The 26,794-nt window shown below is 48.9% G+C and overlaps 9 protein-coding genes and 1 non-coding gene across 10 annotated transcripts; 5 read left to right on the forward strand and 5 right to left on the reverse strand.

Moving 5' to 3' along the window:
- Positions 1-802: 802 nt before the first annotated feature.
- On the forward strand, positions 803-3,870 carry C8Q69DRAFT_443286 (hypothetical protein; the record flags this gene model as incomplete). The annotated part of the gene is made up of 7 exons (XM_028628902.1): positions 803-911; positions 944-1,589; positions 1,622-1,885; positions 1,935-2,702; positions 2,762-3,416; positions 3,478-3,616; positions 3,680-3,870. 7 exons carry the CDS (start codon positions 803-805, stop codon positions 3,868-3,870), a joined length of 2,772 nt encoding a protein of 923 aa, XP_028486523.1.
- Positions 3,871-4,132: 262 nt separating this feature from the next.
- On the reverse strand, positions 4,133-5,054 carry C8Q69DRAFT_461556 (hypothetical protein). The gene is made up of 2 exons (XM_028630256.1): positions 4,523-5,054; positions 4,133-4,455 (listed from the first exon to the last, which is right to left on the reverse strand). The coding sequence occupies exons 1-2, from the start codon at positions 4,994-4,996 to the stop codon at positions 4,315-4,317; spliced, it is 615 nt and encodes a 204-aa protein (XP_028486524.1). The 5' UTR covers positions 4,997-5,054; the 3' UTR covers positions 4,133-4,314.
- A 113-nt stretch (positions 5,055-5,167) lies between these two features.
- C8Q69DRAFT_430314 (phosphotransferase enzyme family protein) lies at positions 5,168-6,677 on the forward strand. The gene is made up of 2 exons (XM_028628479.1): positions 5,168-5,768; positions 5,833-6,677. Exons 1-2 carry the CDS (start codon positions 5,342-5,344, stop codon positions 6,243-6,245), a joined length of 840 nt encoding a protein of 279 aa, XP_028486525.1. The 5' UTR covers positions 5,168-5,341; the 3' UTR covers positions 6,246-6,677.
- A 120-nt stretch (positions 6,678-6,797) lies between these two features.
- Positions 6,798-6,888, reverse strand: C8Q69DRAFT_t57. Its single transcript has one exon. It is a non-coding gene; the product is annotated as a tRNA-Phe (tRNA).
- Positions 6,889-11,925: 5,037 nt separating this feature from the next.
- C8Q69DRAFT_208052 (putative mitochondrial GTPase) lies at positions 11,926-14,066 on the reverse strand. The gene is made up of 3 exons (XM_028626153.1): positions 13,719-14,066; positions 12,126-13,651; positions 11,926-12,060 (listed from the first exon to the last, which is right to left on the reverse strand). Exons 1-3 carry the CDS (start codon positions 14,004-14,006, stop codon positions 12,042-12,044), a joined length of 1,833 nt encoding a protein of 610 aa, XP_028486526.1. The 5' UTR covers positions 14,007-14,066; the 3' UTR covers positions 11,926-12,041.
- A 214-nt stretch (positions 14,067-14,280) lies between these two features.
- C8Q69DRAFT_208102 (Homoaconitase) lies at positions 14,281-17,218 on the reverse strand. Its single transcript, XM_028626156.1, has 2 exons — positions 17,075-17,218; positions 14,281-17,012 (listed from the first exon to the last, which is right to left on the reverse strand). Exons 1-2 carry the CDS (start codon positions 17,078-17,080, stop codon positions 14,664-14,666), a joined length of 2,355 nt encoding a protein of 784 aa, XP_028486527.1. The 5' UTR covers positions 17,081-17,218; the 3' UTR covers positions 14,281-14,663.
- Positions 17,219-17,650: 432 nt separating this feature from the next.
- Positions 17,651-19,389, forward strand: C8Q69DRAFT_208081 (pyridoxal phosphate-dependent transferase). Its single transcript, XM_028626155.1, has 2 exons — positions 17,651-18,666; positions 18,731-19,389. Exons 1-2 carry the CDS (start codon positions 17,902-17,904, stop codon positions 19,298-19,300), a joined length of 1,335 nt encoding a protein of 444 aa, XP_028486528.1. The 5' UTR covers positions 17,651-17,901; the 3' UTR covers positions 19,301-19,389.
- Positions 19,390-19,477: 88 nt separating this feature from the next.
- Positions 19,478-20,695, reverse strand: C8Q69DRAFT_497310 (hypothetical protein; the record flags this gene model as incomplete). The annotated part of the gene is made up of 1 exon (XM_028632280.1): positions 19,478-20,695. Exon 1 carries the CDS (start codon positions 20,612-20,614, stop codon positions 19,478-19,480), a length of 1,137 nt encoding a protein of 378 aa, XP_028486529.1. The 5' UTR covers positions 20,615-20,695.
- Positions 20,696-21,026: 331 nt separating this feature from the next.
- C8Q69DRAFT_505767 (putative amino acid transporter) lies at positions 21,027-22,908 on the forward strand (the record flags this gene model as incomplete). The annotated part of the gene is made up of 2 exons (XM_028632736.1): positions 21,027-22,067; positions 22,114-22,908. The coding sequence occupies 2 exons, from the start codon at positions 21,027-21,029 to the stop codon at positions 22,906-22,908; spliced, it is 1,836 nt and encodes a 611-aa protein (XP_028486530.1).
- Positions 22,909-23,846: 938 nt separating this feature from the next.
- Positions 23,847-26,250, forward strand: C8Q69DRAFT_485823 (putative choline dehydrogenase; the record flags this gene model as incomplete). Its single annotated transcript, XM_028631858.1, has 4 exons — positions 23,847-23,859; positions 24,321-24,690; positions 24,746-25,332; positions 25,400-26,250. 4 exons carry the CDS (start codon positions 23,847-23,849, stop codon positions 26,248-26,250), a joined length of 1,821 nt encoding a protein of 606 aa, XP_028486531.1.
- Between the last annotated feature and the right edge of the window lie 544 nt (positions 26,251-26,794).

The raw sequence follows: 26,794 nt of genomic DNA on the forward strand, positions 1-26,794 counted from the left end.
CTAGTATCCTTAAGTAATAAAAGTCGAGTCACGGTATTAGACACATACAAACCTTTTGCTTCTCCGTGTATTATATTATCATTAAATTGCAGTGCTTCAAAGATATGTTAGGCCAGCGTAAGCAAAAGCCGACGGGCCACTCCGCCGGAGGGTTCACCTAAATACTTCCTTGGCCGGTTTAAGCACTAAGTAAGTAGCCGCGCCTGAAAGTTAATCGGATGCGATTTCGTTCCAAGAGAAATAAAGTAGTCAACCTTCCTTACTGACGTCTCCATTCAGTTGGCATAAGCTCTTCACATCATTACTTTTGATGCTGTACCTCCTGCTCGTTTTAAGATTTGGCGACAAAGACTATTTCGAACGCTTGCGGGAAGTAATTGATCTTTTTTCTGCCGAGGAACGCGGAAGCTTCCTGCATAATTGACGTCACACTCGGTTCTTACGTTTCCAGTAATCTTTGTAGATCGGGCGACATATTTTTGCCATGTCGTCGGTCTTCCCGGTTCTTCTCTTGATCGTCCTCTCTGTTGCGATGTCCGGATTGCTGTGACTCTGCGGATCGCTCGAGGAACGACACTGTGACTGAGTTATGATCGCAGAACTTGGACTTGCAAAGCCATGCTTAGGGTCAAGCGAGACAGGAATGAAATACTTTCACTATATTCTGGAAGCCCTGAAACAATTGCAGCTCTAAGAGATCTTCCGTCTCGCTAGTGAGCATGATCTTGGCTCAACACTGCTGCGAAGAGCGTATAAAACCAGGGTGACGTCTCTACGGCAATAGACAGGGTTACCATACACCATGACAGAAGAAGACAATCCCTTGGACCAGCCCAGCTCTAGGCCTTCAATGAGTGACGGGTCTACGACTACATCAGAGTCGAACCTGAGAGATGGTGTCTATGTAACGGGTATGTCACCCCGGATTGGAAGACATCCCCAGTACTGATCGGTTATCATGGACAAACAGACGATGGGAGGCTGGGTATAAAATTCGGGAAACAAAAGCCATGGATCTCATCATTAGCCAAGTATATGCAACCAAGGGCAGATCGTGACACGGCAAAGCCTAGGCCAGAGACACCGGTTCCAGAAGGAGACCAATTTCCTCTACGTTTGAACATCGTGATTCAGGTTGTAGGGTCGCGCGGGGATATCCAGCCATTTGTGGCGCTGGGTAAGGAGCTTCGAAAGCATGGCCATCGAGTTAGGCTAGCTACGCACTTGACATTCCGTGACGATATCAAAAAAGAAGGACTGGAGTTCTTCAACGTTGGAGGAGACCCAGAGCAGTTGATGGCCTTTATGGTCCAGAATCCGGGGTTGATTCCGGGTATGCGCACAATCAGTAGTGGTGGGCTCCTAAAACGCCGGCGGGATATGAAGACCATCTTCACAGGATGCTGGCGGTCTTGTTTCGAACCTGGCGATGGGACCGCCTTGAATTCCAGCGCTCGGAACTCAAACACTGATACAACAGATCAGTCCGTGCAACCGTTTGTGGCCGATGTGATTATCGCTAATCCCCCGGTCTTTGTGCACTTGAGCTGTGCCGAAAGAATGGGCGTTCCATTGAATATTATGTTTACGTGAGTCGAGAAATGCCTACACCATATACTAGGGATGTATCAGGATTTAATGGAAGTAGGATGCCGTGGTCACCAACGCAATATTTCCCCCACCCACTAGCAAATATTCGTCCGCATAGCACCAAACCATCTGTGGCAAACCTCGCATCATATGGTATTGTGGAGGTGATGATGTGGGAAGGGTTGGGAGATCTGATCAATCGCTTTCGCAGGAAGGAGCTAGGACTAGACCCATTGGATGCTATACGAGCTCCCACCATGAACCATCGGTTGCAAATCCCATACGCATATCTCTGGTACGTGGAATTTCTTAGGATCTACGGCCAGAGGGGCTGATAAGCATAGGTCGCCATCCCTCCTGCCTAAGCCACAAGATTGGCCGGATAACATTGATGTTTGCGGTTTTCAAGTTTTGCCGGGCAATTCTCACTACAATCCTCCTGAAGATCTTGTTGCCTTCCTCAAAGCGGGCGATACCCCTATCTATGTTGGCTTTGGGTCGATTGTGGTGGCGGACCCGGGAAAACTGACAAAGGTCATACTCGACGCTGTTCGCCAGACTGGTCAAAGAGCACTCATATCTAAAGGATGGAGCAATCTTGGTTCCGAAGAGACTGAGTTACCTGACAATGTGTTCTTTTTGGACAAGTGTCCTCATGACTGGCTCTTCCAGCATGTCTCATGCGTTGTACATCATGGCGGTGCTGGAACCACAGCTGCAGGTTTACTCTTGGGAAGGCCTACCGTGATTATCCCCTTCTTTGGTGACCAGCCATTCTGGGGCTCTATTGTGGAAAAGGCCGGCGCAGGACCACCGCCAGTCCCATACAGGCGACTGACTTCAGAAAGATTAGCCGCAGCCATCATGAAGGCTCTTGAATTGCCTGTGCGGAAATCCGCCGAGGAAATTGGACAGAAAATGAGGCTTGAAAATGGGACAGCAGAAGCTGTACGCAGCTTCCATCGACATTTAGACGTCGACGCATTACGGTGCTCTATCTGCCCCAATAGGCCCGCTGTGTGGTGGCATCGGCACTTGCATATCGGACTGAGTGCATTTGCATTCTCGATTCTAATGCATAGGGGACATATTTCGCCAGGTGATGTGAACTTGTAGGTAGAGCAAGCAAGAATTATATCTAGCCTCCTTGTCCTAACAATGGAACCTCTAGATACCGAGCCCGCGAATATGACACAACCCGCGATCCAAAGGGGCCTATTTCGGCAACTGCGGCGGTTCTTTACGGCATAATAACGGACTTCATCATTGGACTTGTGCGAGTCCCAGAGCAAATCGTCGATATTCTACCCGTGGCCGATTCCAAGGGTACAACCCGCGATTACCGGATAAGAGAATGGGCAATGGAGCACTTTGCGGATTGTATGTCAAATCAGCAACCCAAAGATGGCCGTCGACCTGTGGCTCAGTATGAGGCTTCTCATAACAATGTAGAGGATGGAAACGCGAATGTCAATAATCCGTGCCAACCAAGTACGAAGAATCAAAACGGTAATGTTGGAGGAGATGGTCACGGAGATATGCCCACTTCAGGCGCCGGCGATACCGATAATGAAATTAATGCAGACCAAGAGATCCAAAAGCCTCCAAAAGTGCACAGCCGGAAAAGGAGGAAGCTTGTATATACGCGCGACAAAACAGCCAGATTAGCCAAGCACTCGCTAAACTTTGTACTGGTTATACCAACGGATGTGACTCTCAGCATGGCCAAGGGATTCCATAACTTGCCCAAGTTGTACCATGACACCACGGTCCAAAAAATTCCGACTGTGAGAGGGATTGGGAGCGGACTCGGTGCGGCTCAAAAGGTAAGCAGGCAAATTATGCCCAGGCATGCACTATTGGTTCAGAATCACTCACCTGTTGTAGGAGCTTGTGCAGGGATTTTATCACGGTGTGACTGGACTCGTCACTCAGCCTGCTCAAGGTTTTCAGCAGTCAGGTGGCAAAGGGTTAGTCAAAGGAATTGGAAAGGGCCTAGGTGGTGTCATTTTCAAACCAGCTGCAGGTACGTCCGTTTACTCTTCTTTTTTGGAGGGACACGAATTCTGAGCCATCTCCCATGATATAGGTATTTGGGGATTAGCTGGGTTTCCCTTGGATGGACTCCACAAAACTCTTCGCAAATCACTTGCTAGAGACAAGTCCAAAGAAATTGTACGATCACGTATCACGCAAGGCATTCAGGAAATGTGCGCTGCATCACATGGAGAGCAAGCAGAGGTGATTCGTAGATGGCGTGAACTGCGAGAGCGCTCTTGAAGATTTACTACCTCGGGATCCGTTGTTAGGCACAATGCTGGGCTGGATGAAATAAATATAATTCTAATCAGGCGGGCCTCATACAATGATAGAATTGGAAGTCTCCAAGTCTAACTATTAGACAGTGTCGAAGTCGGGCACCAACTTGCCTAAACTTATAGACACTGGAAACACCACACGTTAGAGGACATGGTGACGAAAGTTAGTCGTTTCGCCTCGGATACATTAGGCCTGCCTGTCTAGACTTTTGACCATTGTACAGCTACAAGATAAATAACCAGTCTTCTTTGGCAGTACTCATACTGCATATTAGAAGAAGTAGACTCGAACGACTTCCATATATCTTCTATGTGTATTGTGCAAGTGTCCGTGTCCTCGGGCTCGACATCGCAGTGATTCTGCAAGATACTCCCGTGATCCTATAAATCCCATGAATAATCGCCATTACTGCTTAACCGCCTGAAGGTAATCCACAACTTCCTTGCTGAAGACACCGTCCTCGACGAGCTGGGCGGCTGACTCCACGATCCACGTCTGACAATCACGTTGCTTAATTTTCTTCCCAACATTCCTTATTCTTGTATCCTGTGATTTATTCAGTCAGTCCATACATATCCTAGAACCAACAAATTTAATTAACTAGGAATCTCACATTATCATCAATCGCATTAAGGCTCTTCGCAGGTGCCTTGACTTTATAAACACTAGCCTCAAAACCACAAGTAGGAAGATCATCAACCTTGTACACTCCATTATTAAACATCCCCTCTTTATCGAAATACTTCTCGTCAACCCACTGGAGCGGGGTCCTCTTAGTAGGAACGTCCTCGCTGGTACGAAGGTTCTCGCTGCGTTTCACCTCGAATTTGAACCCATTCCTCACATCCCCCGTGGCATGAATCTTCACGCCAATGTCCAGCTCGTCGTGCGAGCCTACGTAGTACGCCCAGTGATCTTTGAAGGGTGCGCCATTGTATATCAACAGTTCGACTAGAAATGCACCAGTGGGGCCTGTTGGTGGTACAAGTGGCTGTTCTGGAATAGATGATGGGGTCGCGGTCTTCTTGGTTATTACTCCTTGAGGCGGCGGTGGTGGGGGCGGGGCTGTATTGGATGTAGATGCCATTGTTATGTATGAGGAGTTATTAATTGTTTTGTTTCGATAAGAGATGCCTGGAAGCTGATGCACTGAGTAAGTGATCTCGGCGCCTAAGTTTATAGTTAACTACGTAGCGCCAACGAAAAGGCTTCTGCCTAGCTGTATAAACTATACATGAGGACAAAGGAACACGAACCTATTCACATCATTATACAAGGACTCTACATGGCGTGAAATACCACATTGTACTTGATTTGCTTGCGGAGCATATTCTTAAAACAGTTAAAGAACCACTTGCCTCTGTCACAGCGCTATCTTGGACATTGGATACTTCGAAGCTGTATGCAGTTCCGATATTATCTTCAGCGATAAATGAAGAGTTTCCCAGCCTCTCCCTCCTACAGCAGTGGGCGAGAACCTACGCTACCCACGCCAGCCGAGATCAGGGCTATCAACAGGGAGTCTGGCCATGTCCGTAGCAAAATATTTGGTCGCCCGCCACCCGTGATAATCCCATCGCAAGGGCTACTTGTTAAATATGGATCCAACGTCACTACTGTCGAAGCTCAAACGCAAATGATGTTGTATGAGAGCTTGCGGGGGCAAGTACCCATTCCCAAGGTCTTTGACTGGACTGAGGATGGCGGTCAGGGATTTATCTACATGTCTTTGATCGAAGGCGAGACCTTGCAAGAGAGATGGGCCAGTATGAGTGAAACAGAGAGACGAGCTGTTTGCGAGGAGCTCAGGCGCATGGTTAAAGCATGGAGGGCTTTGAAACAGGAGGGGCACTATATCGGTAACGATGTCTTCTCCAATTTCGATATAACTGGAAGCTAACATGTCTTTTTTTATTCATATAGGCAGCTTGGGTAAGAAGCCATTGAATGAGATATTTCTTCAGAGCCATCCAGATACCGCTGGTCCTTGTGAGGGAGATGATGCTGTCCAACGGTTCCAGCATGCTTGTGGAATAGATATCACTGACGAGACACCTATTGTGTTCACGCATGATGATATCTCACCACCCAACATTCTCCTCTCACGGGGCCCGAATCCGAAGGTTGCAGCGATCATCGACTGGGGTCAGGCTGGGTGGTATCCATCTTACTGGGAGTACTGTAAGGCACGACAGGTGGGTATCAATCCGAAATATTTCGATGATGTTATGCAGGAGGAATGGTACACCAAATATCTGCCAATGATCCTGGATCCTGTGGACGAGGAGAGAATCTACCATCCTTTTGTTTATTTTGTCCTGTCGAAGGGTATCTAGAGCTGTCTTTGCTGTTCACGGTATATATATTTCCAAGCGAGCGTTCTATTGATAGATATGTTTGGTTTTGTAAGTAGCCTTTCTCAGACCAGTCGTTTCTGGTGTTGTGGCAGTTCCTTCGGTTGCTCTTTCAGTATTTGGAATTATCCACAACCGAGGCATACTGGAACCTATTTATCAGAGAGGAATATGACTCTATCCAGGAAGTTACACGATAACAATAGATTCGGGGAGTTGCCTCAGATCCGAGCATTGAACAATACCGATGCTCGTGAGTGTTCCCTTCCGTCGATCTCTTTAGTACAAAGGTGCTAGAAAGAATATATATTCCCTACAACCACAATCGAAAATTCGCGATGTCCTGCTGTTCCGCTTACATATCTTCTCTGATTACTTTCATGGAGTAGGTATAACATGAATAAACAGTCAAAGTGTGCATTACTATTGGTCCTCGCTACACGGCCCCAGAGCAATAAAAATAATAGCGCATCATGACACTATCTAGAAACATTTTCAAGATAGACAAAAAGAACAAAAAAGAGCAAAAAGTAATGGGGTGAACCGGGATCGAACCGGTGACCTTCAGATTTGCTTGGCTGAAGTGAACTTCAGTCTGACGCGCTCCCAACTACGCCACCGCCCCATCTGATTGTGAAAGAAATTGCTCTCTAATGATTTTTCATTGGAACAATAATACCATTACCTGAATCTAGGTTCTTGGAGTCTCTTGTTTTACGGTACATTCCGCCTCACTTCTACTCATCCATGTCGTGGATCTTTTACATCTAGAGAATCCCTGCTAACTACTATGGCCTCGACACGAACTCACATGACGTCAGAAACGGAAAAGGCAGGCTTCTGGAAGACTCAGCTGACAGTTCTAGCGTGGCTTGGCGAACGCTGCGCCCTGCAGAAGAGTCACGAATTGTAATTACCATATGTATGTTGCTTTCGTGATCATGTGTTTCATCGCGCTCAATAATGACTCAAGATTCCTCAGGCCAGACGGGACAAACAGTCACAGAAGGGACGGAACTGCCGTTAGTGGTTTGCGCAGTCGAGGCCTCATGGTCGATCAGCGGCAAGAACAGAGCCATTTACTAACTAGAATACTAAATAGTAACTTCAAGGCGAGCCTCATTTTCACGGCACTCAGCTCCGGATTTCCCCGGGCGCAGCATCGTTATCATCTTAGCAATCCCGAGGGTTCAAGAGAGCAAAGTGCAGCTGATCGAATCCCGGATTCAATTTTAAGCCTCAGATACGAGGATGTGAAGTAATACCGTTGTATGTACAATGAAGAAAACCAAGAGGACCGTCCCCCTTCCCAGACGAGAAGTCCTACTACCAGTCGAACTGTCGGCCCCCAATCCCACGTGGGAAATCCATCGTACCTTGCAGAATAAGGCAGACAAATCCTCGCCTATCATAGATGCAGCGGGCTAATAATAATATAATGCCAAACAGCCCTCTTTTTCCCTTGCAGGACAGACACATTGTGCATATAGCCCTTGACCCCTGGACCACGCGAGAATAGAAAAAAACAAAAGTGCCAAATTATAATTTTGCTTGCGAAACACAGTAAGCTGGAGTGATCCTTGAATGCTGATACGCAGATATAACTCGTCGTCAGTCGCCATCTAGTTAAAGACTAATTCTAACGAACTGCTGAAGACTATCAAAAAAGGGTTAGAAAGAAGGGAAAAGGCGCCCCAGGCGCATGTGAGTGATATCGTTAATTACTGCGCAGATAGTTATTAGATTTGATAGGTTCCATAATAATACCTGCCAGGGCCAAGTATTATAAGGACCACTAAACCGAGTTAGTGGCTGACAGTGTCACGCCTGGTCACTTAATTGCGGAGTTAACCGCGAATTACAGGACTGTAATCGATCGATCCTTGCCAATCAGCGACAAGTCCAGTTCTATAATTATTTTTAGTATACCCCAAGACGCGGCAGTTTACAACTATATACCATACAGTATAAATCATACTATTTGCCAAAGGTGTAGAAGGTTCAGGGTCGCACTTCACGTATTACATATAAAACAAGAAATACAAAGTAACTAAAACCCCTGTAGTAGAGTAGGACTAGCAAGTATATACCATACTTAGAACTATTAAAGATACTATAACTAATTAGACCAATTAAGATTCTTACTCTTAAACAAAAAAAAAACCCCTCTTAGCATATTAAGTAAGACCCCTTTTCTAATTTACGTTAGTATTGCGACGAACCATGCGAATATTCTAGGAACCAACCAGGATCATGGAACGCCTTTTGTCAGCTGATTCTGTTTTCTTGCTTAGTTAACTATACACCATCTGCTTCGAGTAGACATTTCCCTATCCAGTGACAGTTCTAGGAGTCGTAATGCTACTTAAAATATACTTCTAATGTAAATTAGTTGCATAGCCCCATCTCATCGGGTCCAACGCTCAAGATAGTCTCTGGGGAAGTTGTTCCGTGCTTCTGCAAGGATGAGCATTATTAATGGTCGAATATTGGTAATATGGAGATCGGGATCGGGGGGCCGTATTTTGTGAATAATGCACCGGACCATGTGGCGATTATTGAGTAAAGCATTAGATTAGATAGTAGTTATTAGTAACTAAACATACTGCTTAGTATGCGCGGTTAGGCCTTTTGGAGGCGTCACTTAAATCAGTTTAAGCATATACTTTTTGTCTTTTGAATGGTCCGTGTGTCGTGTTTTTTGACTTTAGGATAGTCTACTGGTGACGGTGTAGTATACACAGGATTAAGATGTTAAGATATCTCGTCTTCTAAATCGTACACGGGGGGGCATCATACTACTGGAGTAATGAATATACATACATCCACTTCGGATCGATTCGCTCCCCGCTCAGATATGGCAATTATAAATATGAACTGACCCGTCGCGGAATTTTTCCACAAGCCCTGCGAGTCTGTGCGACCATAAGCCACGTGGTGAGATTGCCATTTCCCAGATTATGGTTAATCCCTGTACTAATCTCAGCCTGAAGAGTTTGAGGAATAGTGGAAAAAAAAAGAATAATCATAAGGAAACCTCAGGGATGTGAATCGTGCATACATACATATGCAAGGGGCCACAAATATTACCCATGACGAAGAAAAAAAAAAAAAAAGAAAAAAAAAAAAAGAATAAGAACCATGGGTCGAATAAGTGGCAAGGCATAATATTATCTGTGAACTCTTCTCCTCTATGGCAGTGTTCTAGACAAATGTCGATATATCTAACGTCAAACTTGCAGCGGCCCCGATCGGCATTGCAGCGGTAGTGGCGGGCTGGGGGCCGTTTTGTTTCTTTCTTTTTTCTTCCTTTTTTTTTTGGTGGACGGTACACACGCCTAAGTAATCGCCGTAATTTCCTAGAGTATGTTCTGGACGGGGATGACTCTTCGTTTCTCTTCTAATGCTGATAGGCTTTCTTATTGGTCTTTCAGTGTACATCGCGCGGGCTGTGCGCGATCGATGTATACTTGAACAGTTTGACTCGGGATGAGTAAACTCGAGACCGGCCCTAGGCAGCAGACTCTTGTGTAGGAGCAAGTAATTAACTGGCAGAAAACGCTCTGGACGAAGACAGTTGCCTACGGATCGAACTTGTCCGAACTGTCTCGTGCCTGCGATCGCGACAAATGGCGATGCAATGCGACAAGTAAGGCGCACGAAGATTCTGCTTCAACGCGGATGAAGAATGAATCATCACATATTGTCATACTACAAGGCGATCTGATTTGACTGAATGGATACTTAGATCGGACCACTAAGTCAATTAGGAGCCAGTGGGCTGTCCAAATAAATCGATCGGACGCCTCTTCAAGTGTTTTTTAGTGTAAAGTAATTTACAGTACCTACAGGGTTGATAATCATCCTAACAAATTAAGTAACTACTTACTTGTTCGAGACAATCACGGGGAACGCGGAAGGGACAATCCGGGGCAATGCCTCAGGGTCAGCTGTTTGTTTCCTTCTTTCTTTCCCGCGCTGAAAAATAATAATAATAATAATACCGGAATTACTAGACGATAAACCCGGGGCGCCGTTCAGCTGCTTCAAAACTCGATCCTTAACTGTCTGGACAGTTCGCTACATCGCAGATAACTATGATATATCCGAAAAAAAAAAAAAAAAAGAAATTCGATTTGACAGAAAACCGCCTTATCTCCTACAAGAAATTACATCAGTGCTAGTAATCAGTATCGGTAACATAGTGAGAGTCGACTGTATGTAGGTATTCATATTCTATTCTTGCATAGCGCGGGCGCTTACCCAGGTAACAGGTAACTGTCTTACCGCTATGGGTCCAGTGAGCCTTGACTACCCGTTCTATCGTCCAACTGATGGGCGAAGATCTACTTCTTGAAGCTTTATTGGTCAATGAGAAGCAAGTAATGGTATTGTACTGAGTAACTAGTTGTAATGATGATAACTTAACGGCGCCCGTACGGATAATGCCCGAGTTGAGTGGATGGGACGGAAATGTATGTATGTATGTATGTACACTTCAAAGTATGTACCTACCTAGGCATACAAGATAAGTAGATACCCTCAAAAAAGACATGGTATTAATAATGGACCAGCTTCATGATCTATGTAATTAGTCAGTTAACTGATTACCACTCATCGCCCCCCTTCAGAGATTATCATGTCAGACTCAGACTTGCATTTTCTCTCTGAAGAATGACAACGACAGAACGTTTGCGTATGTGCGCTCTTCTCATCCTCGTCAGAGTTCAGGTGTCGTTCAGATTCGAGACCCATCGCTAGGGAGGCTTGGTTCCTTTTCAGGCCCACGGAGGCTGATGGCTCATCGGCGTCGGGCGCTAAGCCAGGGACCCTGGTGAGCACCCTGTTTACCTAGCTAGTGTAGCCCTTCAGGCGGGTCAGCAATACATAGTAACTATCGGGGTCCGTCGGTGCCTGGAGGGTCAGGTTGAGGATCTATGTCATCATAAAAGAAGAAAATAGTATGGAGGCGCGTCTGCTGGAGTAGATATATAAGCATGGTGGCTTCCTGTGTTTGAAGGATTCGATTCTCATCTATCATACCATACAAACTATACTACACTACGCTACATATATACAAGCTCTCTATTATACAAGTCTATAATAGCTTCATCTATATCCTTTGCAAACACTGCCTCAGATCACCATTATATCCACTTCGTTCATGGGTCGTGGCGGATACAACTAAAAGAATCTCATATCGCGCATAACCCACCATTGATCGAGTCAAGCAAAAGGCTCCAAGTGCGCAAGTCACCAACACATATCAGGCAGCTTTCAGTCGATAGACCCCAGACAGGCAAAACGCTGCCATCTCCGCTGCACCTACAAGAGCAGAACAGAACCTCTTCTTCCCGCCCTTTTTTGAAGACTGTGTCAATGGGCCGAGGCGGTTACAACGTCCCCAGCGACAACCCGAACCCCAAGCCACCAGTATCTTCCTTCATCGAGTGTCGCTCCATGCAAGGTCGTGGCGGATATAACGACGTGCAGGACGAAGACGAGTGAATCGGTACGAGTGCGCGGAGGGCGACGGACCGGCAGCATTGGAAGAGTTGGACTACGCGGCTTCGCGATGGGCGCGCGCAACGGAATACGGCATGATCGTATGAAGGCGAGCGGCCACAGTTGCAATGGCAGCTGTGGCCCGCAGGTGGAAAGAGTCAAGTATCCGCAGTGGAGGGAGGAGCGGATATCGAAGTCGCGGAATTTGGGTCATCGTTTGCCAACTTCTGGTCGATCGTGTTTTTTGGACATTCTGTCATTTCGCAACGTGGATCATTTGCCGACACAGAACCTACACGGAGAAACCAAATTGTCAGTATCGCCGTGGATAGTATCTTCATCGATGCGGTCTCGTACTTCTCGAATACGACACCTAGGACGTCCTCCACGTCGCCGCTCTCGCCTCTGCCGGTGATCCGGGAGAGACTGTCTGCCGCAAACCGCAGGTGTTCCGCCGCTGTCACGATATCCACGTCTGTTACGATACCCCCGTCTGTCTCGAGCATTGCATCATCTGGAGTTTTGGGTATAGAGGTCTGATTCAAGAAGTCATCAAGATGTTCAGCGCATTTCTGTAGATTAGAACTTTGTCTGTGTGTTACTCCAAGAGAATCCTCCCAGTAGGAAATGTTGAATTGTTCGTTTCCTTCTTCCATTCCCACTGGTGCCGCGATCTTCTCAAAGTTTGTAATAAGCCCATTTAGGAAATTCTGCATCATGCCTGGATCAGGGTCACTAGCAGACTCGTCCTGCGCTTCCTTGCATGAGATAGCATAGATCCGATCTTGTGGCACGTCGGGAAATAACGTGCTGATGGTATCGGCCAGACTCTGCGGGATCCGACCGGCCTCGTGGCGCTCAGTCCGGGGTAGCCTGTCAGACTTATTAATAGCAACGATGATGCACTTCCTCAATTCAGAGCAACTCTTAACAGCGTCCAGGACCTCTGGCTCAACTGACAATCGATAGGCTTCACCGTTGCGCCCTTCTTCCAACGAAAGGACGACAATGACAACATCAGACTCCATGGCCCGGGCTTTGGCACGTCGAATACCTTCTTTTTCAACGGCTCCAATGGTTACAGTGCCTTCAGCCGACTCGGAGCGCAGCCCTGCCATGTCCCCGAGCTTACAATACCAACCTCCGAGATCGACACCGACGTCCACGATGTCGCGCGTGGTTCCCTCCTCGGTACTGACAATGGCTGCCTCCTTACCAACTATCCTATTGAGCAAGGAGCTTTTCCCGGCATTTGGCGCACCCAGTAGCGCGACTTTGATTCCATTGCGCAAAAGCTCGCCCTTTGAGGCGTTTTGTATATGCGCGCGAATCTGTCGTTGCAAAGCACGCACCTGCTTTGCGACAGACTCGACCAGCTCATCTGACGACTCATCGAAGTGCTGATCTTCTGAAAAATCAATCAGCGCCTCAAGCTCCCCACGTGCGTAGAGAAGTTGTTGACGCCAGGCCTCATAACGCTTGGAAAGCGCGTCACTCGCACCTCGCACAGCGAGTCGTCGTTGCTGTTCCGTATCGGCCGAGAGTGTATCGCCCAGCGCTTCAATCTGCGGCAGGTCAAGCCGGTTATTCATAAAGGCACGTCGTGTGAATTCTCCTGGTTCCGCATAGCGGATCAAGCGTTCGGGTCCGCTACATTTGGATATAGCAGTGAGAACAGCCTTGACAATCGCTGGGCCACCATGCAAATGTAGCTCAAGTATATCCTCTCCTGTAACAGTCTTTGGACTTGGAAAGTATAAGACCAAGGCGCCGGCGTCAAGGACTGTATTCCTGGAGGGTTTCTGGGTCGGGTCGTAGAGCGTGCGGAGAGTTGCAACACGAGGTTTAGGAAGCGGTGACCCTGGGCAAAGAGCTTGGTAGATCTGGACAGAGGAAGGCCTGTAAGTTATCTGCGAGATACAACCACAACACAAAAATCTAGTAACAGACCTGTACACACGCCGGGCCAGATACCCTCGCGACTGCTATAGCAGCCCTCCCAGAAGCCGTAGAGAGAGCATATATTGTGGAGTCCGCATCTGATACGAACCGCACCGACGTTGAGGAGGAGAAGTGCCGAATCCTAGTCAGATTCTTACCCCGCAGCAGCGTTGACCCCGAGCTTCTCGGGATGGAGACGGCGTCTAGAGCTCCCAATAGACGCTGCGCACCAAACGCGACGCGCGGGCCCTGAAGAGATAAAGCCCGGCGGGCAGTGCTGCTAATAGAGCGTATCATGCGCGGAAATCGTCAAGATGGTCAATTGGTGGTTTCGATTAAGTACTGTTTGTTTGAAAGATACAAGAGCTTCTGGAGTTAGCTTGACCGACTCCGAACGCTCTCCGCATTCTTTCACGTGACTTTTATAGACCGTTGCATTACATAACGCAGCTATGCAGCCTTCCTACAGAGCCAAGGCAATAAAAAGGTAAATAGTTGGTTCTTATTTACTTAGAGCTGTTATCTCGTCCAAAAACGGCACTTACCATATTATCAACTCGTTGTATTATGTGTAGATTGTTACTATGTTTAGGTTTGGATAGTCTACATCAATTCTACTCCGAAGTCTCATCGGTCTAGGAAACACACCATGAAGTCATCTCTAATACAGATGCAGAGGAATGTCTCATCTAATCGAACTCCTGCTCTTCTATAAATGGAATATAATAACAACATGATCATACAGTACAATGCTTTTTTATATCTCTCTCTCTAAACAAACGCCCGCACTGATTTGTACACAAAAATGAACTGAAGCGAGGCAATACTCAATCGTATATACCAGGTATTCTCTCCTGATATGATTATAGCCAGAGATATTTACCAACAGACTAAGAAAAATGGACTCATGCATGGTGCCGGGTATCAAGCTGATGCGAACCAGTCGTAAGAAGATTACGCACTAATCGCGTTCTTGACCCATTTCTCCAGACCACCCTTGGCAATGATTTCCTGAACGTTAGGCGGGAGCTCGCCGACCTTGTGGGTCCACTTTGGTCCATTTTCACCTTCCTGGACCTCGATACGGCTCCTGCGCACATCCCAGGTCAGGGTCCAGCCAGTGCGACGGGTGAGCAGCTTCTCCTGAGGCTTAGCCTCATTCTTTGCGGAGAAGGTCTCTCGGAGACGGCTAACCAGGCGGGGAACCTCAAGGCCCATAAGAGCATTGTTGATACTGTTTCGGGAGAAGATGTTGCCAAAGCTACCGGAAACGACAAGCGGAATCTTCTTGGCGAGGATAGCGGTAGCGGCTTGTTCTCTGGAGCTACCACAGCCGAAGTTGTAGCCAGAGACCAGGATGTCACCCTCCTTTGCGATCGAGGAGAAGTCCGGGTCATAGTTTGACATACACACCTGAGCCATCGTCTCCACAGGCACATTGTCTTGATAGGTGTATTTACCAGGGTAGATACCATCGGTGTTGATGTTGTCAGCGTCGCAGAAGACGATCTCGCCAGAGACGCGCTCAGGGAAGCCAGGGTAGACCTCAGTAAGGGCTCCGTCGTTCTCTTCAGCAGCCTCAGGGGCATCTTGGGGAGCGAAGCGCTTCTCACCGTCAGCGACCAGTTCATCCAGTTGGCCAATGACCTTCTCCAGCGCTTCTTCAGCAGTAAGCATGCGGTCTTCCTCCCGAATACCGTCACCCTCTCCCCGGACGACCTCGGTCCAACCCTCAGGTCGCTGGTACCAGCCAGGTCCGCTAAGCTTTCCGCTCAACGCACTAGCCGCGACGACCTCAGGGCTGCCGAGATAGGCCTTCGCATCTGTGCTGCCCATACGGCCCTTGAAGTTACGGTTAGACGCACTGATACCGACCTCTCCGGGCTCCAGAAGACCAGTTCCAAGCCCAATGCACGGGCCGCAGCCAGCAGGAAGAGGGGTTGCACCAGCCTCGAGCAGAGTCTGCCAGTCACCGGCATCCTCAGCGGCAATCTGCTCAGGCAAGGAAGCAGCTGCAATGTAGAACTGTACGCCATCAGCAATCTTGGGGATCTTGCCGCCATTCTTGGCAGCAGCATCCTTGAAGACTCTGGCGGCCGCTGCAATGTCAGAAGCGCGGGAGTTTGTGCACGAAACCAGATACGCCTTGTTCACCTTGATGTTCTGTGCCTCTAGCTCATTAAGAGGGGTTGCCACCTTAACAGAGTTAGGACCAGAAACATAGGGAGAAAGCGTGGAAAGGTCCAGGAAGAGTTCCTTGGCGTACTTGGCTCCCTTGTCAGCCGTAAGAGGGTTGGCGAACAGCTGCTCCAACAGAGGATGAGTGAAGCGCTGAGCAGCCAACGACTTGTAAGGGCCATTGGCCAGGCCCATGGCTGCGGTGGTAGCCTTGGCCCTGAGCCATCCCTTCAGGACACCATCAATCGGGAACAGACCAGACAGGGCACCCCATTCGGTAGTCATGTTAGCGATGGTCAAGCGATCATCCACCGTCAGACTGCGCATCGTCTCCTCAGAACCAGTAAATTCGATGGCGTGGTTCAGGACGTCGTCCTTGCTAAAAAGACCGCAGAGAGCAACAATGACATCCTTTCCGGTCACACCGGGGGGCAGAACCCCCTTGAAGGTGACCTTTGCAACAGGAGGAATTTGCCACCATGTCTTACCAGTTGCCCAGATACTGGCGCCATCTGTTCTGACAATTGGCGTACCCAGACAGCCTACTCCTCCGTACATGTTGCTGTGACTGTCCGAGGCGACCACCAGACTTCCGGGCCAGGCATATCCTTCTTCGACCATAATCTGATGTCCGATGCCTCTGCCTGCCGGATAGAATTCGACGCCATGCATCTTTGCGAATTCTTCAATCTGTCTGTACTTCTGGAGGTTCTTGTCACTCTTGTTCTGCACATCGTGGTCAAGAGTCATCACAATCTGCTCAGGGTTGTGCAGCTTCGACGCGCCGATGGACATGAACTTGAGCGCAACCGGCCACGAGTTGTCATGGGTCATGCACTTGTAGGGCGCGATCGTCACATAGTCTCCCGACTTGACGAACTTGTCCTTGGGCAGGTCAACGGAGAAATTCTGGACGATCTTTTCCGTCAGAGTCTGAGGCACCGCCTTGGACGACTTCATAGAAGTCCAAACAGCGGAGGAAGTCGCATCCTCCAGCTGCGAGTGGAAGACCTCTTGCAAGGACGCTCTCGAGGAGGAAAAGGTACGTATCCGAACAACAGCCGGCAACGGCAGCCGCTGGAGCATCCAGCGCCTACCGTAACCGCCAAGCTGCATAGACCTCGACTGCGATCGGTCAGTCAATCAATCGTTTTGTGCAATATGCAAGAAACGCGTCTGATACTTACAGTCATCCTGCCGGCTTCTCAGGCACGCTGTGACTCCGTCGGATATTTCTTGAGGCAAGTGAGAGTCCCTGCGGTCTCTCCAGCAAATGAAAGCGCTTGCATTAAATTCTCTGGGGAAACGGAATATCAGGCAAACATAGCAAACACGCCAAGACTGCGCCGCGATCGGAGCATGTCACGGGCTTTTCGTCTTTTTTTTAAAATTTCGCGACTTGGAGGGGCAGTCAGAACAAGTGATCGTCATGCGAGTAATATAAAACGGGATGGAGCAGATATCTGTCCCTCAGAGATATACTGCGTCCAGTGTCCCTGGATTGCCCGATAAGAACGCGACAGAGGACTCGAAATAATCACTGAGTAGGCGCGGCCAGAGGCTCGTCGATGACGCCAGTCTATCACAGGACCCCGCCAATGTAGAAAGATAACCCTGGCTGTGCGACGTCACAGCCATCACGGCAAACCACTGATAGAGACAAGAGAGTATACTCGATGTAGGGATCTTCCGGCTTCGAATTCTTAGCTTGTGAACCAGCAATTCATCGCACGGCGTCTGACTCACCCTGGCCTTGGAATGGTTTCACTATATCTACTCCGGGACGGCCCCATGTCGTAATTAGGACCAGTGTCCCCCGCTACTTTCCCTCTGGAATCCTTCCATCTCCCCCGTGGTGAAAGCTCCAGTGTACATGTTCGCAGCTTCATCTTCCTAGTTTCTGTCTCAATTCCATTCTTTGTTTGTTCTACTATAGGCACCAGTTGAACGCTGGTGCTTCTCCCAAGCTTTCCCTGAACAGTCAGTCTTCTGCGCCCCCGAGAAGAAAAAAAAAATGCCCAGCAGAGAGGAAGTCGCCTACTTCGGTGCAGGCCCAGCGCCTCTGCCCACCTCTGTCGTCGAGGCCGGAGCGAAGGCATTTGTCAACTACAATGACACCGGTCTTGGTCTCGCTGAGATCTCCCATCGTTCTCCCACAGCAAATAAAATCCTGGAGGACGCCAAGAACAGCCTGCGCACCCTGTACGACATTCCGGACAACTATGATATCCTGTTCATGCAGGGCGGTGGCAGCGGCCAGTTCAGCGCCGTGGTGCAGAACTTGGTCTCTATTTATGTTGAGCGAAGAAGGCGTCAAGCAGAGAAGGACACGACCATGACAAATCCGGATGCAGACAAGCAGACGATCGCAGATTTGGTCAATCTCAAACTCCGCAAGGAGGTCGAGGAAGATCTCAAGGTCGACTATATTGTCACTGGCAGTTGGTCACTGAAGGCTTCACAGGAGGCTGCCAGACTCCTCGGATCCAAGTATGTCAACATTGCTGTGGATGCCAGAGAGGCCAATGGCGGAAAGTTTGGCAAGATCCCGCCGGAAGATACCTGGAAGCTCACTCCTACGAGGAAAGAGCAAGGCAAAGGCTCGGCGTTTGTCTACTACTGTGACAATGAGACTGTGGATGGGGTCGAATTTCCAGGTTTCCCCAAATGTCTAGAACCCCAGGGAGGTGGCGAGGAGGACGAAAGGATGATCGTGGCAGACTTCAGCTCGAACTTCCTGAGTCGAAAGGTCGATGTCAGCAAGTACGCCGTGATCTTCGTAAGTGGTGCCCTCATGCCTCGTGCCGTATCATTCGCAGCCTTCTTCCTAACTTGTCTCATAGGGCGGTGCTCAGAAAAATGTAGGTATTGCTGGAATAAGCATCGTGATTATTCGCAAGTCTCTGCTGCCTCCTGAGACTGCGTCGCCCCCGCCATCTCTTCTACACGATTTCCACGTTGGCGGTCTTCCGGTCCCGATCGTGCTTGACTATGGCGTCACCGCCAAGAACAACTCGTTATACAACACACTCCCCATCTTCAACTTGTGGGTAGCGGCCGAGGTTATGGCCGACCTGGTCAGGAAGCACGGAGACAAGAAGATTGGTGGACAGGAGGAAATCGCCAACCGCAAGGCTGAGTTGATATATGGAGTCCTGGATAAGTACCCGCAGGTTTACCAGGTGGTGCCCGACAAGAGCGTCAGAAGCAGAATGAATATATGCTTCCGCGTCCATGGGGGTGACGACCAGAAGGAAAAGGAGTTCCTGGCTGGTGCTGAGAAGCGACTGCTTCAGGGTCTGAAGGGTCACCGCAGCGTCGGTGGCATCAGAGCGAGCAACTACAACGCTGTGCCGCTGGAAAACGTTGAGAGACTGGTGAAGTACCTCGAGGAATACGCTTCCGGGCAATAATTTATCCAAGGGATACGATATATCGTTCAACCGGCAAGACATTATGTTTCATGAAGCGATGGGGGCGTTGGACCGCCTCTGAACGTATCGAACACGCCGCGAAGAGTCTTCTTTTTATGTCCATTTGAGGCGATATCTTTTGTACAGTTATTCAACATATTTTACAATTACCCAATGTCATAGTTTCCAAACGTTCCATTCTTTGAGATCCAGTTCTTTGATAATTCCTTGCAGTGGGCCTTGAAGTTCCCTTCCTTCGGCCCACAGCTTCGGACCAGCCATGTAGCTGATGAACCCATCTGGCCCAGAGACAAGGATTAACTTGCCTCCGTGAGTGCGACCGTCTCTCGATTTCGTGAACCTTGAGATCGATTGCTTGTCAATCATGGATCTCTCTTCATCGACAAAATAGTCGACAGTGACCTGACCCGGAAACTGCGACTTCAGAGTTTCCAGCTCCTTCACAATGAGGCCCTTCGAAGGGTCTTCTGGTGCAGTAGCTGGTGTAGAACGAAAGAGCTTCCGCCACCACGGTTCTTCGGTCGTGTTTGGATGACTATCATTAGAACCACCCAGACAGTCTTCTCTCTTCCTGCTTGCCCAGAGGATATGGATCCGTGAATCGGCAGATCCATTATCACGACGTAGGAGCGTGTATGCTGCTTGCAGGGCCGGAGCGATTCCGGTTCCACCAGCGATGAAAAGGATATCCTTGACATCAGGCGGGATCTCGCACTCAATCTGCGGCCCTCGCATCTCGACCGTAGTCCCTAGGTTGAGGCCGTGAAGGTAACGCGAAACCTCCCCATGGGGGTCTCTGCGGATGAGAAACCGTAAGGGTTCTTGATCGCCCCCAGACGTATTTTCCAGAGCCCCCGACACCTGCTCTATTGGGGGCAACGGTGTATAATCCCTCCCGATCTGCAACTGAGGTTGCTTAAACATGACACTCCATACTCCTGTTCGCCATGCTGTCTCATACACCTCTCGATTCTGACCTGGCTTGACTGGTCGTAGCGTAAATAAGCTGCTTGTGGAGGAGATGGGTTCCCGAGAGACGAGTTCGTACTCAGTGAAGGAGAATGGATTCAGCGTGGAATTCTTGGAGTCTTGCTGCCATCTGATATAAGCCCCAATTGCTCCTGCTGTGGCTGTTACGACGGCGACTCGGACAAAGATACGCTTTTTCGGCGGGGATGAGGAAACGCTGGAGGAATGGCGGAGCAACGCACGAGTCGGGGACGATGGCATCACGATTCTAGGCTGGCATGGTGCAGGCCAAGGGAACGCCTGCCCACGGAGTCGAGGCGTCATTGAAAGGATCTGAAGACCAGACGGAAGGATCTCATGGCGGCATGAAATAGAGTAAGTTAGTTACTATCGGAGACAACAATACCTTAATTAAAAGCTATGGCACTAACTTATCCTCCGGGGCTGCGGAGGCGCGCGCTAATCTATTTAGTATCGATCCGAGCGATGCAGAAGATCATCGCCAACTCCTGGCAGTGACTTCCTTGCGATCTCTCCGTTTTTTTCTACGCTCTGTTGTGCATTTTCAGCTCTTCCTTTTTGGCGTAAGACATCGTCGTCTTTCCCCCTTTCCCCGCCAGTGTGCTGGTCGAGTCGTCGGAATTCACTTCGCATCTCTCCGTGGAATGGCGGCGTTGATCTTGTTTCACTGACAATCGCAAGCCGCCTCCGCCTTTCTTCCTCAGTATCGCGCGTAATGTCTCATATTGCTTTCTCTGAAGTGAGAACGCAATCCGGAAACCATGATACTCGAGATTCTCTAGAGCTGGCTTCTCTGGCATCCTCAGAGTCTCCTGGCTCTGTAGGACGTACGTCTCTGTCGTCATCCCCGTCCGGCGCGGCCTCATCGCGCAAGCTGTCCCTTGACGACGACGATCCTCTTGCTGGCACAGCGCCAGGTGTCAACGACGATCGCCCCAGGCCTGGACGCTCCTACTCGATATCGTCTGCCTTCGACTTTGGAAGCACCCTTTTCCCGCTGTCGCAAACAAATGGCGGATATGCCCCCCTCGGCGCCCCGTCACAATTCTCCTTGGACCGTCAGAACGGGATTCTGACTGGCTCGTTGGAGAAGAATAAAACATTGACATACCTGAATGGACTATCTCTGATTATCGGCCTCATCATCGGATCGGGAATCTTTTCGTCGCCAAGCCAAGTGAATGCGAATGCAGGGTCCCCGGGTGCTTCGCTCATAGTGTGGGTGGTGGCAGGTCTGCTGGCATGGACTGGTGCGGCAAGCTATGCAGAACTGGGAGGAGCAATTCCACTCAATGGAGGCGCTCAGGTGTATCTGGCAAAGATCTTTGGGGAGCTTGCCGGATTCCTCTTCACGTGGTGTGCGGTGTTTGTTCTGAAGCCGGGATCTGCAGCCATTATTTCGATCATATTTGGAGAGTATGTCGTGCGCGCGTTCGTCGGAGCTGAGGTTGAGCACATCAACCCCTGGATCAACAAGGGCGTTGCCTTGGCGGGACTGTTTGTTGTCACGTTCTTGAACTGTCTATCAACAAGGCTTGGGACACGTATCGGGGACCTGTTCATGTTCTTCAAGTTCATTGCCTTGGTGGGAGTGACAGTGACTGGAATCGTGGTTGCGATCACTGGTTTCTCATCGAAGGGAACGGCGAGTAAAGAATGGAAGACTACCGGCTGGTTTGAGGGCACGAGCACGGATGTCTCAGACTGGGCTGTGGCCCTATATGCTGGTCTCTGGGCTTTCGATGGATGGGACAATGTATGTATCCTCGAAGTTGCGCATGAATCCTTGCTAACTATTCTAGACGAACTATGTAACCGGCGAGTTCAAGAACCCAAATCGCGACCTTCCCCGCGTCATCCACACAGCGATGCCGCTGGTCATCGTCTGCTACTTGATGGCGAACATCGCTTATTTTCTGGTGCTTCCACTATCGACGATTGAGAGCAGCAATACAATTGCTGTCCAGTTTGGAGGACAAGTCTTTGGACCTGTTGGAGCCCTCGTTTTGGCATTGGTTGTATCAGCTAGTTGCTTCGGAGCGCTCAATGCTACGACGTTCACCAGTGGCAGACTCGTGTATGCTGCCGGGAAGGAAGGCTACTTGCCTTCTTTATTTGGGAAACTCGGTATCCGCGGCTCTGCTGACACGACCGGCGGCCGATTGCGGCACCGTTCATGGTTTCGTAAGGCGTTATCGCGCTTGTTCGGAGATGATGTTGGAATTGGCTTCACGCCCATCAATGCGATGATCTTCAATGGAGTACTTACAGCAGCCTATACGATAGTAGGCGAGTTCGCCACATTGGTGACATTTTATGGGGTTGCTGGATATACCTTTTACTTCCTCACTGTTCTCGGCCTGATTGTGCTGAGGATTCGTGAGCCTCGCTTGGAGAGACCCTACCGGACTTGGATCACTACTCCTATTATTTTCTGCTGTGTCAGTCTGTTTCTGCTCAGCCGTGCCGTTATTGCGGAGCCACTTCAAGCTCTGATAGTTATTGCCTTTATCATGGTTGGTGTGCCTGTCTACTTCTGGCGAATCTACCAGCGTGATGGGAAACTCAAGTTCCCTGGTTGGAGATTTTGGAAGTAAAAGTCCAAAGACAGATGACAGATTGGAATCGAATTCGCAATTTTTGGGGAGCAAAGACATGATACTTCTATTTTACTGTCCGGTCTGGAGTTGAAACTTGAAGAGCTTACATGATACCCATGCATAGTCGGTGAGGAGCTGGGAGAAACGACTTTACATTAGCTGGTCCTATTGGATGTTATATTATGAAAGAGGATTTTAGAGGCTCATGACTGGATCACCTGAAGAGATCGCATTGGTGTTATAAGATGCAGAGAGGATAGCGGGTGTGCTCTTCTCTGTACGTACTCATAATCATAATTTTTAGAAGTACTTTGCATCCTCTTCTCAGTTACTGATAAAGCCGCATCAGCAGCCTGATGCTTGAAGCTAGAAGGATATAATTTGGCATAGGTTTTCTTGCGGATCTCGAACCGAGCAGCAACTGATTCTGTAACGATAACCCAGACCTGGCCAGTGTGGCAATTCGAGCCCCCAGTAGTAGCGGCAGCGGTACCTTCTAGGTCTGCATCGTCCAGTACGATCAAAGAAGCTTTGGCTCCAAGCTCCAGAATAATTGACTTCAGCTCTTTAACAGCCACTGAAGTTAGAGTGCGGCCAAACCGGTCGATCCAGGGAAGTTGGTCTTCACAGCAGCTGTTGTTTCTAACGTGACATACTTTTTCAACTCGTCAAGACACTCAGCCATCTGATCCGGTGGCTTATTATTCAGAAGACTTCGACGCTCTAGATAGTTAAGGCCTGGCCAAAGGGGAAATGCTGCTTGCGCGACGGAGGCCGCTTTCTCTGCTTCGCCTGTAGAGGCGCCAACCGCTTTCCATGGCTCCTTTCCATAATTGGGATCAAAAACAGAGAATGACTCTCCGGTCTATATCGAAAGACCGTCGATAATAGAGATACAGTATAAGCAGTCATCATATACAGACCTGACGCTTGCCATGGGCATACTTCGTGGAAAAGGCTCGTTCTTTAAAAGCTCTCTGCAGGAGCTCTCGTGTCCAGAGCTCCATATGGAGGAGCTAGGCAGTGATCGGTGGGACGAACCATTAAGAGACATCACGTCTAATATGAATTGACTATAATGGTTAGGCGGTGGTTCATTTATCAATAAAGGACTTTATCGAGGCTAGGGGCAATGATCCTTTCATTTTACAAATAATTACCCCCACCCTTGGACAAAGCTAACTACTACCTTCGTCTCGATAGAGGAAACAGCTATCGAAAGTTATCTATCACTGACCATCTAGATACTTAGAACCCTTGACGGGTTACTATATTATTTCAAAGATGGCGTCTTTAAACTGCCTTGCTCTAAGCCATGCCATCTGCTTTTTGTGTGACGCCTCGTTTTCCATTTCCCCTTTATCACGGTTAAGCAAGCAGAAGCATCATGGAAAACTTCAGCCAACCAGACGACTTTGCCTCTACTGTATTCGACTATATCGTGGTGGGAGGTGGTACTGCAGGCATTGTTGTAGCTACGCGACTATCTGAGGACAGCAATGTGATTGTAGGACTGATCGAAGCTGGGCCACCGGTGTTTGGAGAGCCCACAGTGGATGTACCTGGTAAGATGGGCCAGACAATTGGCACTCAATACGACTGGGCTTTTGAAACGGTGCCTCAAGTTGGTCTCTCGGGGCAGACATTGCCCTGGCCACGAGGCAAGATGTTAGGCGGCACCGGCGCCATGAATTTCTTAGTCTGGAACCGGGGCTGTCGCGAGGATTATGATGCATGGGCTGAGCTTGGCAATCAAGGTTGGGGCTGGGAGGATTTGAAGTGAGCACCGGTGAAAACTACTCGTTGTTGTTAACTGATCTCATCACCGAAACAGGTATTACTTCAAGAAGACGGAGAGCTTTACGCAACCCTCCGCAGCTCAACAGCGTGAATTCATTACGCCCCATCGGATCAGCGATCACGGCGTGGGTGGCCCAGTGCAGACAACTTACCCGTCCTTCGTTTCAGAAACGCATAAGTATTGGCATAGCACGTTGCAGAATCTGAACGTGGAAACGAATCCTTCGCATCTCGGAGGCTCCAATGTCGGGGCCTGGACATCCGTGGTCAATGTCGATCCTAAAACTCGCACTCGAAGCTATTCAGCAACTGCTTATTTGCGTCCAGTCACTGGCCGTACAAACCTGAAGGTCCTCACTAATGCTAACGTGGACGAGATTTTATTTGAGGCCGACAAGAGAATCGATGGAGATCTGGTAGCCACTGGCATCAAGTTTACCATCGATGGCCGCACCCTAAAGGCGCACTGCACGCGGGAAGTCATCCTCAGTGCTGGATCTGTCGGTTCTCCGCAAATCCTGGAGCTATCTGGGATAGGCAACCCGGACATTCTGAAGAAAGCTGGTATTCAGACGAAAGTGGAGAATACCCATGTTGGGGAGAATCTCCAGGAACATATAAGTGAGTTTCTCTTCTTGTTTTTTCCAGCTTTGGCAAGACGGGTCAAACTTACACGAAGTTCGCGTAGTGTCCATGACGGTCTTTGAGCTCCGGTCCGATATTGTAACTCCAGATGACTATGCCGATGCTGAGTTTAAACGCAAAGCCGACCATTTGTATGAAACCACCAAGGGAGGACTCCTCACCGCTACCCCGGCATCAATGGTCTATCTTCCCGCTTCCAAGCTCTTCCCCGACTTGAGTAGTTTAGCTGAGAAGGCCCGAGAATTTACGACACGGCATCCCAAACCATCACGGGACTATATCTTGAACTCTATCCGGCAGCGACAGTTTTCTTCGGAATCGTCTCTTGGTCAAGTAGAATTCATTCTTGACCATGGCAACTATAGCCCTGTTTTCAAGAGCGAGTCAGGAAAGAAGTATGCGACCATGATGCAGGTTCTTCAGTATCCCTACAGCAGAGGCTCCATCCACATCGATCCGTCGGCTGCGACAAGCGGCAAAGTCATAATCGATCCCAAGTATTACCAAGGAGAGGGAGCAATCGATTACGAAGTCATGGTGCAGGCACAAGCCTTCGGAGATCTGATCTGCCGTACGGCTCCCTTGAGCGACATTGTTGTTAAACGGGTCTATCCTCCAGAGAATCCATCGCTCGACTGGCGACAATGGGTTAGCCATAACACCATTACTGACTGGCACCCAATTGGCACTTGTTCAATGCTACCTCGGAAGAGCGGTGGTGTCGTGGACTCTCAGCTTAAGGTCTACGGAACGACTAACGTGAGGGTGGCAGACGCGAGTGTATTTCCTCTTCACATCAGTGCTCACATCCAGGCGACTATCTACGCAGTGGCAGAGAAAGCGGCAGACTTGATCAAGCAGAAATGGGACTCACCGTTACGGGCGAATCTCTGACGGCCTGCCTGTCATCAAGCCGTATGTCATATCATGCGGGATAGGAGAGTAGTTGAGAAATCAATGTTCGAGATTCACCACCGTATCAATGGCAAATGATCCTGGAAATATGGGTTTCTATATCGAATGAATAAATTGGATAGATAAAATGACCATGCCACTTTATACTAACACTATTACTGAATACTCTACGGGGCTCTAGACATATTACGCTGTAAAAGTAAATTCCACCAGGCAAGAATTCAATGACATAGAAACACAAGGACTACCATCGGAGATACCGCCGAATAGTATTATACAATCATTCAAGCACTCCATAATATTTGCAAGAGTACGCAAGCATGATAGGTTATGATCCGGTCCATTACCTTGTATAAGTACTTAAGATGATACATATTAGCAGAACAGCCGTATGCAACACTGACGTTGACAACTTCTATCCATTATCCAGTCAATAGAATTAACTCTAAATAATCAAACAAAAAGAAAACTCCCGAGATGGCGAAAGGCTGCTCTACAAACAAGCAAAAGGTATCACAAACAG

The sequence above is a fragment of the Paecilomyces variotii genome (assembly GCF_004022145.1).
Source record: "Paecilomyces variotii strain CBS 101075 chromosome Unknown C8Q69scaffold_3, whole genome shotgun sequence".
NCBI lineage: Eukaryota > Fungi > Ascomycota > Eurotiomycetes > Eurotiales > Thermoascaceae > Paecilomyces > Paecilomyces variotii.